The following is a 14,358-nucleotide window of genomic DNA, read 5'->3' on the forward strand; positions in this document are numbered from 1 at the left end:
AAAATTTCTGAAGCTCAGAAAATAACTGCAGTTCTCAACAAACTTTTTGAAATTCGTAACTTTGTGTGAAAGGCAATAGATTTATTTCCAGTATTATTTTTAGTTTTAGGATTAGAGATGTTTTTAAGTTTATTAGATGTGTTGATACAGTATTCATCAGCCACTAATATAAAATGCATGATAATATGATAATTTATTAAATCCGATTTAAATTAGTAAACCGTTAAACTAGTTTTAAGAGGCAAAAGTTAACGGGAGAAAAGATCACAAGTTTTTCCATTCGCATTGGTATATTCTTAATCATAATGATAAGTCAATTTTACCTTTTCAGTCCCCGGAAAGTGGTTGAAATAAAGATAGTGTGTTTACTAAAGTTGGTCAATTTATATGGATTGGTTAATGACAAAGTTAAAGCTATTTTACGAAGTACATTACATATGTACGAATAATCACAAAAGTTTTATGCAATCTAGAAGTTTATGATATTTAGGAATCAAAAACGAAAATCCCGAAAAATGACAAAAATTGATATTTATGATATTTGTGCAGTCCGTTAATAATACATCTGTCGTTAGGCAATCACATTTTGTTCAACTGGATTGTAAAGTGCATAGCCAAAACAATTAAGATTGGCCACTGCTCGTCGCCCGCTTCATAGCCACCCCATAAACGTGCGGCTTAATTATATATAGTCCCCAAAACCCCACCGGATCAAGGTCAAACCTGTCCTGGTTCACGGATAACAAGCCGGAATTGTTTATCAGATTTCCCGTAGTTCGTGAGGCGTGACAACCATCAACCAGAAAGGGCCAAATCCCGGAAAGGTCAATTAATTGTTGAAGCGTTCTCCACCAAGTAAATTTAGGGTCCAGTTCATGCTCCATATAGTAGAATTTTCCACCCGGCTTCAAAACACGAAGAATTGCGTCCAATGTTTTTGCAACGTTGGGAACGCTACATAAAACAATTGTGCTTATGACAACGTCCACCGTAGCATCTTCGATGTCTTGTAAATTTTCGGCAGAGGAGGATGAAATTCGGCTCAGGGTTATTTGTGGATACTGGAAAAATGTTATAAGTATAGTATTTTTACTACTTATGTAATAAGCTAGAAAACTTACTTTGGCGACATTGTCCGACAAAATTTGATGGAAATATTGGTTCGGTTCATTTGCGAAAAGGTGGCATTTTGATTTTGGGTAAAAGTCAAAGTTTCCACCTATTAATAATCACACATTCAGAAAGTGGATCACGTAAATCAATTCCTCACTTATACATATTATGACGTTTAAAAAATTTACCTGAGGCAATTCCAATTTCCAAAATGTTAATGTCCTTGTTTGTGTTTATCAAAGATTCAAAAAGTTTTTGCTTCATATGTCCCGTCTTGGAATTGTAAAATTCGGGGAATTCTTTAAAAATTTCTGCAAAATATCTGAAATTGATAATTTAATATTTCACATTTACGTAAAATTTTCTAAAATATAAATGAAATGATACCAAATACAGTGTTTTATCAATAAAAAGCATGATTTTTGAAATATGTATAAAACTGTTCTGTACCTCTTCCGATTATCCGACCCGATTTTGTTATAGAGCCACTTGCGATAAATTATTATTGCCAAAACCACAACTAAGGTTGAAATTACAATCAAGAAAGTCATCGTGGAAATGAATGTGTTTCCAAATAAAAATGTTGCACATAATATGCTTTGCGTCCAACGCTTGTACTGCAACTGAATCAATTTTTTATCGCGTCTGAGTATGTATGTCTGACAGTGTCTGACTCTTTTTGCATATATGTACAGAATACAAATTAAACGTTCGGTTTCCAGCTGCATTTTGTATTTACAACTTTCCGACCTTTACAAAACTCAATGCTTTGGCCATAATGATAATTCTCTTATAAAAAATTAGTAACAAAACGCTATACTTTATACGCTTGCATGCCAATCCAGCACTTTGCACATTCTCTCGCTAACCCTCGTCATTCTGTTTACTTTGCACAATTATATATGCAGTTCTACCATGTTTCATGTTTTTTCTACAAAATTTACAAAATGTACATTTTCCTCTGGCTTTGACTAAAATCTCTACTGCAAACGAAGTCCACGCAGATATGAAACCAACGCCAAGTAGAATCCAAAGGACGAGAAAATTGTTGAGTCGAATTGGTTCTGCTCCTTTTGACGTTTCCAATCCAATAGATTTCAACTTATCCAACATTGTGTTATACACTTCAATAAAACTTTGCGTTTTGCTTTCATCAGAATCAGTGTCTTCCTCGGCATCATCGTCCTTCTGAAATAATCCGGAGAGGTAAACTCGTACCATCTTGTGGGCGACGACTTGATCAATTTGGGCTTGTTGCGCTCTGTCAACATAACAATCAAGCAATGCAGATTTAATCGTCTAATACTTAGTGTGGCATTATCATTTAATTATGTATCTGTAAATAAATATTAAATACGTACTTAAAATGATCCAGAACTCCAGAACTTGCCAATTGCCTCAAGGTTTTCACAACTCCGTCTTCATGCCGACTTCTTTTTATTCCCCAAAATTCAGGATTTACCACTACACTTTTCCCCATTCGGAAATGTGTGATTTGAAACTTTCTTTCCAACATGGTTATTAACGCAGTTAGCACGGTGCCATCATCGATTATATTTACTTTTCCTTTAATTATGAACACTGGGTCCAAATGTTCAGCTCCTCGTGTACGTTTTTTTACGAGTTTGACAAACACTGGATTTCGTGTAGCTTCCATGGTCATAAATTCTTTTAAATCTGTTGCCTGTCCACCCCTGTCAAATCCTAAGCTTATTAAAGGTTTATTATCTAACACAAGTTCTTCAAATGTGTTTGCACTAATAGTTGCACTTGGTTGCATCAATTCCTGAACAAGATTACTCTTGTATGTTGCAATTATGAGAATGCAATAGAACAGATAAGTTCCATAAATCAATTTTAGGTCAAAATGATGATTCAACAGCGTAGTGGTCCTCCTGCGGTTGGCGCATTGGTCAATGTGTGCCCGCAGCAGAAAATATGTCACGGTAAGAAATTGGGTGATGATTTTTGAGCCCCGTAATTTGTAATAGACGGAAATAAACAAAGATAGCACTAATAGGAGACCGATACTGGATAAGAACACGCTCCATCCTATTGGACGTATCAAGGAGGCGAATAATACTGAAACATCGATAGTTTTCACTGCGGCGAACGTAACTTGATAAAATTCTCTCGAGTGAAAGAGGGTAGCGTTGCCCAGTTTTTCCTTTTGCTGATCATATCTTGTGAGGGCAAAATCAATGTGTCGAAGTGGTGGAGGCGGATACTGAGAATCTCCGCAGACCGTCAAGCTCAGATTTAAATGTTCTATTAGCACTTTAACGATCATTTCGTGTCGATTTTTCACATTCACGACGCGTTCGACGTCATTCTCAAACATATTGTAGAAATCGAGAATAATGCTTTTAGTTTGGTGCAGATACACGTCTACTGAAGGGTGTTGCATGACTGTATTTCCAAAAATTAATTTTGGAACAAGAAAACAGTTATCAGTGGGTGTGGGGGACGACGTTAAGTTCATTTTGTGGAAAATCGTTTTGTAGTCAAATGCGTATAAAATTATAATCCATAGGGTGTATGTAGGTGATATTGAAATTTCTTGAAGTATGGATGGAACTGTTCATTGAAATTTAAAACAAATGCGATACATATACATCTCTGCATTTCTATGTACATATGTAAATACACTGATATATATATACACAAAGATATAAAATGAAGGAGGTACAATTTTCATGAAAGAATAATAAATGTATATAGTAATATATACATATGTACATATATATATGTATTGTTCTGTGTATTTCATGGTGTTAGAATGAATAGTTTACATTGTTGTCCATGATATATTTTTCTACATAAAATTTACTTGAATGGTAGTGAAAAATGTGTTATATGGAAATAAGTATTTAAGTAAATCGGTCCTTGCGAAGTTTCGGTCGAGACAGAGTCCCCAAGACAAATTTGCTTTTTGAACTATTTTATTATTGAAGTACAAAAGGCCTTTGTTATATAACTCATGTATTTTTCACAAGAAATTTTATTGTATATTTGTATTGTATCGCTAATTCATTGTGGTTTACATGCTTATTTTGTCAACTGTGGCTTTACAATTATTCCAAATACTTTTGAGTAAGATATTTGTAGCATAAAAGTAAGTTAAGTTGTTCAGTAGCATAGTGTAAAGAAGGTCAAAGGCCACGTGTGGTACAATAAAATCTGCTGAACATGCTTTCACATCAATGGAACTAAATTAACGTCATTTGTAGTCAAAACTTTCTTTGTTGGGAATATGTAGACACATACATATGAAATACAGGGTGGTTTAAATGTCACGCAACAATGGAAAATTTTTCAATGGGAAAAATCTCTAAATCCCCATTAGTTACAAGATTTTGGATTAAGATTTTTATAATTATTATTAAAACTGATGGAAAACTGATGACAAAATTCTTAAAACATTGAATTTTAGAGACAAAATTTCGGTAACTAATGGAAATTTATAAATTTTTCCCATCGAAAAATTTTCCATTGTAGCGTGACATTTTAACCACCCTGTACATTAAATACTAAATTGCACAGTCCAGACTATGGCAATTTTTTAGTAAGAAAATGTGACCATTGACCATACACTTAAATATGCAGATTGACAATCCATTCAAATATCATCATGCGACAATATATTTTTCACGCCCGTTTATTCGTTTAAATAGATTACTAAATCTAAATACCATGAAACTTTTAACTTTTGAAAATATAAGTACATTTTTCAAAGGAATTATAATTAATTCTAATTAAAATACATCATATGCTTTAATTTATTATGCATACAGTACTTTATTTTACCAAAATGGTTTGTAAGATTTGCTTCGAATTTGCATTTGTGCCTGCTTTAGAGAGTGATAGTAGCCCTTCCATCTAGACCACGTAATCCCTTGGGCATATTCTGCGACGCCATTTGACCCTTCAGCAGCATAGTTTCCATTAATGTTCGACTAAAAAATATATACATATCCATTTTTATTCTAAATACGTGTGAATTTTCATGGATATCACCACCAAGTATAGGGCTGATTAACTCAGTACGCGACTTTCACATAAATATTTTACATTATTTAATCATGATTAAAAAAATATTTACCGAATGACACTTTGTGAACCACCAACCACCAGGATATAACGAAGCACAATTGCCGACATTGAGAGTTTTGTCGTTATCCTTGGTGCTAAATGTGGCGTTATTCTGTGCGAAAAAGCCATCTCCTGTCATGTCATATGAGGGAAAAATATAAATTTGACCGATGGAAGACCTCTTAACTTTTCTTATATATTTTTCATAAGTCATTTCATTACCAGCATTGCCAACATAACCACCCGTGGTCAGCCTATAGTCATCTGCACTGTTTGATACCTGGAACACTTTGTAGCTGGCAAATCTAACCTCATCGTCCCAGTCAACCAAATCGAATACCAATTCAGAGTCTTCCATCCGAGTCATAGCAGCAATATTTGTTAAGCCTGCAATGTATAATATTGCACCAAAAGACCGTTTTTTTTCGTGCAACTGTCCCATCTAAGAAATAGGACCATTTACCAATCCAGTAATCTTGTTCTGCACTTCCGAACCCTTTCTCGTATGCCGACCAGCCTTGAGCAAAATCTTGTCGTACGACTCCACGTTCCAAAGGTGCACCACGCCTCTGAATAACTGTCCACCCACCTCCATCATAATCCATGTCGCAATAAACCTTCACGACAACGGCTCATTTAAATACTAGAATTATATATGTATGTGCATATGCAAGTAATATTATGTTCCCACAAAATTGCACCAATTTTACTAAATTTACTAATCTACTAAATTTTAGTAGATCACATCCTTCTTATTTTATTTAAATTTATTACTTCGACTGGCGTTCCTGGAATTGGATGAATTGTGTAAATTCCACTGGGAGCTTGAGGAAAATACACAAGAACTTCGGCACAATTTCGTGTAATCACTGAAACAAAAATGTTCTTAATAATTAGTTTCATTAACAATGTGTTTACGCAGAATACCAGAATTCCAGTGCGGACGCCTTCTGTTAACGCCTCCTTCATACGAGGCTGATGAAAGTGGCTAAAATTTAAGATACAGATATGAGAGATTTGTTACCATATACAACTATTTTCAGTAACCTTGACTTCCAGATTAGAAGACGTATCAATATCAGAAGGGAAGGAGCGGCCACTGTCTTTTTGGCTGCGAGGAATTGAAACGGAATTAGGAAACATAGGGAAAATGATAAAAGTTTCCTCATTTTGAATTTATCATAAACGCTGGCCTTTAGTACTTGTCAATTAGCTCAGTATTCTGATCAAGTGATTCTGCGTCCTCGGAAATTTCAATTTATAGTCCGCAAATTTGAAGGCATTAATCCAATAAGATATATATTACCGGAAAGTAAGATATGATATCGTATCGACAAATGACTTAATATTTGTATATGCATACATATATGTACATGGGTTAGCTTGGCATAATCCTTAAATATGATGTAAATTTATCTAATTTGGTGCCTGTGGTCTACTAATATTTATATGACCTTCTGTTGATGACATATCATAAAATCTTCCAAACCCCTTTTTGAATTTGTAGTGTACCTAATCACTATGTTTTTATGTTTCTGAAAATTTGCGGAGGATTTAATTTTCCTGATTACATACTTAATTGATGTAAAAAATATTTATTTACAATGGAGCATAAACGTATCAATAGTGTCAAGGCCTATACAAGGTCAATAAATAACGGCAGTTTAATTTTATCTCGAGAATGAAAGCAAAGTACTGTATTTATTCCAGCTTCTTTAGTGTTTTTTTTACATAATTTTATCCTAACTAATGCAATTCATGCATCAATCAACTGCTTTATTCCGTCACAATCAAATTATTAGAAAAGCGAAGTATTTATTAACGATTGTACCGACGAGATTATCTCTTTATCAAGAAATTTACGTCTAATAAAAATCACACGAATTATTTAATGGTTCCAGTGTTTTCATTTACTTGGAAATGTCAACCACGCTCTTCTATACATAAATTATCGCATGATTTGTAAATAATCTCCTTTTCAATGTATATATTTTGATATATGGATATTTAATCTAGAAATAAAAGGGTCTAATCTAAGGAGAAATAAAATCGAATTGTACCAAACTAAAAGTAATCTTCCTAAAAAGATGCCTTCGTATGCCATGTCATGCAATAAATGATGATATCATGTTTTTCATGCCACAGGGTAAAAAATACGTGTTCATCGTTTTAGCTAGCATAGAAGAATTATGTACATATGAATGTAAATGCAGATTTATCCGCTCGGAATCACAATTAACTTGTTTGGCTACGAAAACCCCTGTTATTCATATCATTTATATCTTATTTAGCTTTTGCTTTTAAGTGAAGAAAAGATTATGCAATAGTACTAATCCTAAGAAAGCCTATATCATGGAGAAAGTAAAAAACAGTGGTGTGTGAACTAATATGTACTGATGTGCTTTCTACCGCCTACCTTGTACGATACTTCCTTCCTTCCTAGATACTGTACCTACATGGTTCCTACACACATCTAAATCAAGCGAAATCCGAGTCACTTCAAGTCCTTTTTAGGCTAGGCTATAAGCAGGATTCACTGCCACATGTTAAAATAAAATCAATCAATAAAACTTTAACAATAGAAGCATTAAATATACTACACATTTTATGTTCATATATTTTAAATTAAAAGCTGATATGTACATAAGCACATTAACACCAATACAATTCAACGAGTAATTTGAACTATATAAATACCACCCTTGAAGTATTTATTAAAGAAATGTGAATTGCTGGTTCGTCAAGATCGGGTCAAATTACACAATATTTATTTATTATAAGGTCACTTGTAGTAAAACCAAATTCGAGTTTAACCCAACAAGTATTAAACTTTTACATACATAAGTAGCCATTCTGAGAAACATTCAGTTACACAAAACTGCTCCTAACTGTGAAGATATTCAAGTAAGAAATCAAGTATTATTGAATTAAACATTGTATCAAAAATTGAGACAGTTTCTTCTTGCTCTCGGAATTCTAAAATTAGAATGTTACATTTACGTAAATATATATTTATGTAAATGTAATATTTGTAAAAAAAAATTGATACGATTGTCCGATTATGTACATTAAGCATTCATTTGACAACAACTTGATTTATATACATATGTACATATATACATGACTAACATGTTATTTATTTCACTTGTCTGACAGATTATGGACAAACTTTCTCTCAACGAGTCTATCTCGTCTAACCTTCCACTCCAAATTCCACTCATCCTGTCCAAGATATTCGATTACTTGTCGCCATCCTCTGATTTAAAGAATGTTCGACTCGTCTCCAAATTTTGGAACTATGAAGCTATTCCCCTCCTTTTGAAGAAATCCAAGTTAAAACTGGACTTTACAGACTATTCGATCTGCAGAAAAAATTCACGCCTGACTTCCATTTCAAAAATCAACTCATTTAAAAATTTCTTCCATCCCAACGTTGAAATTAAACTGCTTCGGTTTCATGATCGCTACATTCCAAATCTTGAACGGTTAGATGATATTATTACTTCCGACGGAGAATCAATTTTCGATGTGGAGGAAGAAATGAAATCAATGTTTGGCCAGGATGCAAATCTTCCATGTAAACCAGCAGCTCCGGAATTATTTCCTATTCAGACCGGATCAAGAATCGCTTTCATTTGGCACGACATTAATCTCTTCCTGTGTCCCCAGTACGACAACCATCTCAAGAAACTAACCTTGTTCGGACCATTCAATTATTCCTCAACATTCGCCCTCTTCATGAACGTCTTAATCAAAGTGTCCACCTCTCAACCCGGGCTGGAGGAACTTGAAATAAAAATCAGTCTGGGTTCCGATTTTATCCGCAAATTCCAACCGAGGGGAAACATATCAACACCGCCAGACATGAAGATGTCATTCCCTGCCCTGCACACGCTTACGGTGACAATAAACTACGAAAAGGACACGGAACAAGCGACGTCAACTTTCATGAGGGAATGGATCCCACCATTTGTTCTTGGGATGAAAAATCTGAAATGCCTCAATCTGAACGGGGGACAAAGAGTGGATCAGTTATTTATGGAAGAGGTGAAAAATGAATGGCTCAATTTATCCAAGTTGGACTCGCTCACTCTTCACCATCCATCGCTTCCTTGCTACTGCCTCGTCCTCTCAATGCCGTTGGGGTTTAAATTGAGGAAATTAGAACTCCACACCAATACCTCGATCGAGCAGGAGATCGTGTTAAACAATGGGATTGATGAACTATTAAAGAAACACTTGACACGGTTGGAAGTTCTCGTGTTGAGATTGCATCGACCCAAGAAACACGCCCGGATAAGACTTCCACCTCTTCCACGCTTGAAAAAGCTGAGCATTGGTCTCGTCGGGGAGTACATGGCTTATCGGAGGGGAAGCATTGGCAATTTAGTGGCCGTGTCGAGAATTGGGATTGGAGGAGGCCTAGCCGATCAACAGAACCGGGAACCAATGCCCACTTTCACTTTCGTATTTCACAGCGAGAATGGGATTGAAAATGGAATTAATTACGAGACCCACTTTCCCTCATTGGTATCGCTAACGGTCTGGACTCAAAATTTACGTGGGGGAAAAGAAGTGCAAGATTGGGAGGAAGACAAGTGGTTCTTTCAGTCTTTTGTACCGTTGGACACACCAGGAGCGTTGCAGGGAAGGGAAACCGTGTGTAAATCGCTAAGATATTTGCACATCCCCCATATTAAGGGAGAAAAAGTGGGGAAGATGTTTCCGAATGTGCATGAGCCTTGGTTAAATGAAGCTAGGAAGGAGTCGAAATGAATATACTATGAATTAGTCGGTAATAGTGAAAGCAGTATTAAAACAATTGTTGTGTTTATTCTAGTACTTTGTGTCATCTTGCATATGATGTGGGATTTTTATACAAAGATTTTTTAGACGTCTTTTTACAAGATGAAAAAGTATTTGAGAAATAGAAATTGTGATATTCACAAGACTTTAGCTTGCTAATAATGGTTTTGATCAACTCTAGTCTGACTGAAAGTGATTAGATAAAGCATGTGCATAAGTGTATTTAAGAAGTCATATGTAGATACTTGTAAAATCCGAGTATGATATTTGTATTACTATTAATAAAGTCATCAAATGCTACCAGATTACTAAATTAAGTACTCATCCGTTTATTTTGCATATGTATTTGTAAGACTACAAAATCTCTCCATCTGTGGATTTAGGTAGACCAATACATTATATAACAGTAATTTTAACCAATAGTTTATGTAATGAAGTTATGGCCAAATAGCTACATTTAGCGGCATCAAATTACTCCCCTGCATATTGACAACTTTTGCCGTGAAGCCAATAACCCATTCACCTTCATTAGCTTCAACGTTTTCCTTGGTAATAGATAGATACACACTTATTGAAGTTGACATTTAAATAATGCATTACAGGATTTTTGCAGATCAGACCAATGTATTTCTATGTATGTTGTACTCACTACTGGTTTATCACTTTAATGTGGACAGTCTTCTATGCCATCACCTTGTGTAAATTATTTTACGTTATCAGCAGCGTTATCGTTACAAGAGTTTATGTAACTTCACTTCATTGTATTGAAAATCTCTGCATTAATCTCGACAATTACAGTGAAATTTATATTCTCAACTAAATCCTTAGAAATATTTAAGACGAAATGGGTTCACACATTTTCAAAACCTTTCCAATTTTTGGAAAATTTTATAATCAGTTCAGCCAGTCGCAACAAAGATTCAAATTTAATACACTATTTGCCATATTTTATAAGCCTTTTGGGTTATGGAGGGGGAAGAGCATTTTCAAAGTCAAGAGTTTTTCCATCCCTCTCAAAAATAAGTTTTTAATCGCCGGGTCTGCCACGCTTATCACCTCCGCCACAAAAGACATCCCCGGTTTCATAGCAATTAATTTAGAGGACAACAAACCACGTGAAGAGATAAACTTTATTCATTTGCTGCTCGATTGCGTCAGCGATAATCGGACGAGCGATGAAGATTTCTCGATTTTGATTAATTCTACCGGAATCTCGATGGCTCAACGATTAAACAATACGTCAGACTGGCCAAATTTTATTGACGATTATAAAAATGTACGTGGAATTTTGCTGAATTGGGTGAAAGTGAATGTCGAAGGGGTGGAAAGATTTAGAATTGTGGCGTTGAAAGCGTGCGCTGAAAGATCATTGACGTTATTACGAAAGGAGCAGACTGAACAAACGCTGGAGGGGATCAAAGATTGGGTAGAAATTATAGCAGAGCTGGATGGACTGGTAAAATTATAGAACAATGCAAACATATTTAATAAAATGTCATAATTTCATTTAAAAAGTTTTAAAAAATTATGTTTTTGTCCAACAGCTCCAACGCCAGTAAACCCTTGTGTTCCTTGTTCCTCTGGGAGTTGGGAATAAGTAACTGAAATACTAAAAATAAATGAAGTGTACAAAAACCTACCAATGAACTAATCATTTCATCCATAATAGAAATACTATCATGCCGAAGACTTATAATTAAAAAACGAAAATTATGCGACATTTTTGAAATACTTAGCATGGAGTAATTTTTGAATTAAAAAAAGTAGGAGATATATTTTATAGAGCATCAAATAGAATTTTGATCATCGAAATAAGTCCATGATAGACACATGCAAATACATGAGAAACCCGATATGGAAATATGGTGTTTAGTTTGATTGCAATATGTCCTGTAGCTTATAATTCAACTTTTTAGAATTTAAGATCATGCAAGTGCATACGACGCTTCTCTAGACTGTAATAATTATACGTTCTGTACATTCACAATTTCATACATACATAAATAGAAAGTATTTAGAAATCTGTGTAAAATCTGTGTGCTACTAAAAATTATATGCTCAATAAATATTAAAAACAACTACATAAATTGTAAATAATAGCGTAATTTGTGCTTGTTTTTGAGCATATCTAGTCTCTTCAAATTCTGTATATAATTAATTTTATCTAAATCAAATTTGAATTATTTTCTTAGCAAAATATAGAATTTATATGAAAAATATTTTTGGTGAATTATATTTGCTACTAACTGTTCGCTAAATATGTATGTATATGTTGCATGACTATCTTGCAACTAATACTTTATTTTCTTGACAAGAAATATCTGCATCAACCTTGTTTATTTAAGCCTTATCGAGAACAGTACATATATCCACTCCTTTTGCTTTCAATTTTCTTACTTCTTTGGCATAAGCGTAAAGAAGGCATATGCAATACGTGAAAATTCCCAAATCCAAACTCGCGTAGAGTCGCACCAATGGATCTGGATTACCAATTAAAATAAATACATTACTGGGAATTATTAACGCCATCCAGACTGAATTGTAAATTAGCCGTGTTTTCCATTTGGAAGGTTTTTCCTATAAAATAAATAAATTGATCAAGAGATGGTATTTCTACATAAAAGATTAATGTCATACCAGATTCATGCCTATAAACAAAATAATTGCGGTGATGAGTCCCACTGTAGAACTTATCGCCATAAGCAGTACAACCGTATTCAAGATAACTGTGAAAAATTGAAAACAAAGATAATAGTAACGTTTAAAATTGGCATTTTTGTATCTTATTTTTTATAAATTCAAGTTCATACGATCATTACTTCTATGTTCGAGACCAAAATTGACTCCAACGTCAAAACAAAATGAAGCTGCGACGAAATAGCCAAGCTAAATAAGTGTACCAAGCAAAGATTATTATATAAAAACCTGTAATACGTATTACAGATAATTCCCTAAATATTTCAAGTAACTCACCATTTGGAGGATTTGCATAGTTTTCACTATAGTTTGTAAGTCTTGTCCGCAACAATTCATGATTTCTTCTACACGAAAATGCAAACTAAATAGTTGCTATTATAAATTGGCAAAGATGATATTTTAGTACAATCGGGACAATGTATACAACAACTACACACATACGTATGTAGCTAGACCGAAAATCAGAATAATTTTTTTAGCCAGGAGTCCGGATTTTGAGGTGAGTTAACTATCTGTATATTGTGTAAGATGGAACCCGAATGAATAGCCAGTGTATGCATTAATAATGTAAAACATACTCAAGTCCGACATATGTATGTATAGCATGACAAAGATATAATAATCTTTTAACAAAGTTCTGGGTAACCGTAAAACGGTATATTTATCATGTAAACTTTCGGACAATATGTCTGCACAATCATAGTGTACGAATTTCAGCGAACGGGGAAAGAAAAGTGTTATGTAAACATGTTAAGCTTATGTTTTACGACCTGCTAGATGACTAAATAGGAGGAATCTATATGTATAAATAAATACAAAAGATATAAGCAATTCTGCATATTACAAAAATTCTGGAAGCCATACTTTGTTGATTACAGTAAGGAAAAATGCGGACAGGACTTGGATTATAATTTTGCATTAGTTAGATACTTACCTTATAGTATCTTGACAAGACCATGTATGTATAAATAGAAACAATTGTAAATTTGCATTTGTTTCTAAGTACTTTGATAACACGGAACATTTGCAATAATTATGTTCAACACGCTACTCCGAGTATGTGTCTAACTTGTGTAAATTGTCAAATGGTTTTATGAACATTTATGGCAAGCTTATGAATCAGTTACTTGAAGAACCGGATAATAATGTTTGTACTTGATCTGCGTACCCAAAATGTAAAGTGGAAAAAGAAAATGTTGACTTTCTCCTGTATGCATGTACATATATCCAGTACATGCATAAACATAACCGTGCATTTATTTTTCGTATTTTTTGTTTGATACTTCTGATTATTTTGAAACTGTTCTGAGCTACATATGTATGCAATTGCTTACGTAGACAGGCACACTTGCATTTGTACATACTTGTTTTATACTATAAAATTTTACGAGATTTCTATATTTTTTTATTAAACATGTAGGTATTTTAATAAGTATTTATATTCAACCTATATTCACCGAAATTTTCTTATTGTACAGAGTCCGTGCACATAAATATGTCCGCACAGTCATCGATCCCGAGTTTAAGTAATCCATCAATTATATAAATATTCATCGTGTCAGACTTTTCCTATTTAAAACTTATGATCAAACAGTCACGATAATAACCTGGATGAGTGTAGAATGTTCCAACACTAAATAACGATTGATT

The 14,358-nt window shown here is 34.0% G+C and overlaps 5 protein-coding genes across 7 annotated transcripts; 2 read left to right on the forward strand and 3 right to left on the reverse strand.

Annotated features, from left to right (window-relative positions):
• Window positions 1-43: 43 nt before the first annotated feature.
• On the reverse strand, window positions 44-2,899 carry LOC110843956 (methyltransferase-like protein 7A). 2 transcript variants are annotated; one of them, XM_022090027.2, is made up of 4 exons: window positions 1,564-1,838; window positions 1,302-1,435; window positions 1,122-1,219; window positions 44-1,061 (listed from the first exon to the last, which is right to left on the reverse strand). In XM_022090027.2, the coding sequence occupies exons 1-4, from the start codon at window positions 1,662-1,664 to the stop codon at window positions 624-626; spliced, it is 771 nt and encodes a 256-aa protein (XP_021945719.1). In that variant the 5' UTR covers window positions 1,665-1,838; the 3' UTR covers window positions 44-623. The 2 variants fall into 2 exon arrangements, 1 of the variants encoding a protein (XP_021945719.1); XR_004834094.1 differs by lacking the exons at window positions 44-1,061; window positions 1,122-1,219 and adding an exon at window positions 2,475-2,899 and having other exon boundaries at window positions 1,311-1,435; window positions 1,564-2,374.
• Window positions 2,900-4,770: 1,871 nt separating this feature from the next.
• Window positions 4,771-6,716, reverse strand: LOC110843235 (ficolin-2). Of its 2 annotated transcripts, XM_035848330.1 has the most exons (7): window positions 6,253-6,716; window positions 6,133-6,193; window positions 5,980-6,074; window positions 5,669-5,822; window positions 5,428-5,592; window positions 5,216-5,337; window positions 4,771-5,069 (listed from the first exon to the last, which is right to left on the reverse strand). In XM_035848330.1, the coding sequence occupies exons 1-7, from the start codon at window positions 6,346-6,348 to the stop codon at window positions 4,917-4,919; spliced, it is 846 nt and encodes a 281-aa protein (XP_035704223.1). In that variant the 5' UTR covers window positions 6,349-6,716; the 3' UTR covers window positions 4,771-4,916. The 2 variants fall into 2 exon arrangements, with proteins under 2 accessions (XP_035704223.1, XP_021944887.2); XM_022089195.2 differs by having other exon boundaries at window positions 5,980-6,193.
• A 964-nt stretch (window positions 6,717-7,680) lies between these two features.
• On the forward strand, window positions 7,681-10,316 carry LOC118434462. Its single transcript, XM_035848056.1, has 2 exons — window positions 7,681-8,109; window positions 8,362-10,316. The coding sequence occupies exon 2, from the start codon at window positions 8,365-8,367 to the stop codon at window positions 9,979-9,981; it is 1,617 nt and encodes a 538-aa protein (XP_035703949.1). The 5' UTR covers window positions 7,681-8,109; window positions 8,362-8,364; the 3' UTR covers window positions 9,982-10,316.
• A 175-nt stretch (window positions 10,317-10,491) lies between these two features.
• On the forward strand, window positions 10,492-12,105 carry LOC110844265. Its single transcript, XM_022090422.2, has 2 exons — window positions 10,492-11,467; window positions 11,556-12,105. Exons 1-2 carry the CDS (start codon window positions 10,856-10,858, stop codon window positions 11,568-11,570), a joined length of 627 nt encoding a protein of 208 aa, XP_021946114.1. The 5' UTR covers window positions 10,492-10,855; the 3' UTR covers window positions 11,571-12,105.
• A 246-nt stretch (window positions 12,106-12,351) lies between these two features.
• On the reverse strand, window positions 12,352-13,381 carry LOC110843236. Its single transcript, XM_022089196.2, has 4 exons — window positions 12,985-13,381; window positions 12,831-12,897; window positions 12,649-12,737; window positions 12,352-12,588 (listed from the first exon to the last, which is right to left on the reverse strand). The coding sequence occupies exons 1-4, from the start codon at window positions 13,042-13,044 to the stop codon at window positions 12,352-12,354; spliced, it is 453 nt and encodes a 150-aa protein (XP_021944888.1). The 5' UTR covers window positions 13,045-13,381.
• Between the last annotated feature and the right edge of the window lie 977 nt (window positions 13,382-14,358).

This window comes from Folsomia candida, unplaced genomic scaffold, assembly GCF_002217175.1.
Source record: "Folsomia candida strain VU population unplaced genomic scaffold, ASM221717v1 Fcan01_Sc002, whole genome shotgun sequence".
Lineage (NCBI taxonomy): Eukaryota > Metazoa > Arthropoda > Collembola > Entomobryomorpha > Isotomidae > Folsomia > Folsomia candida.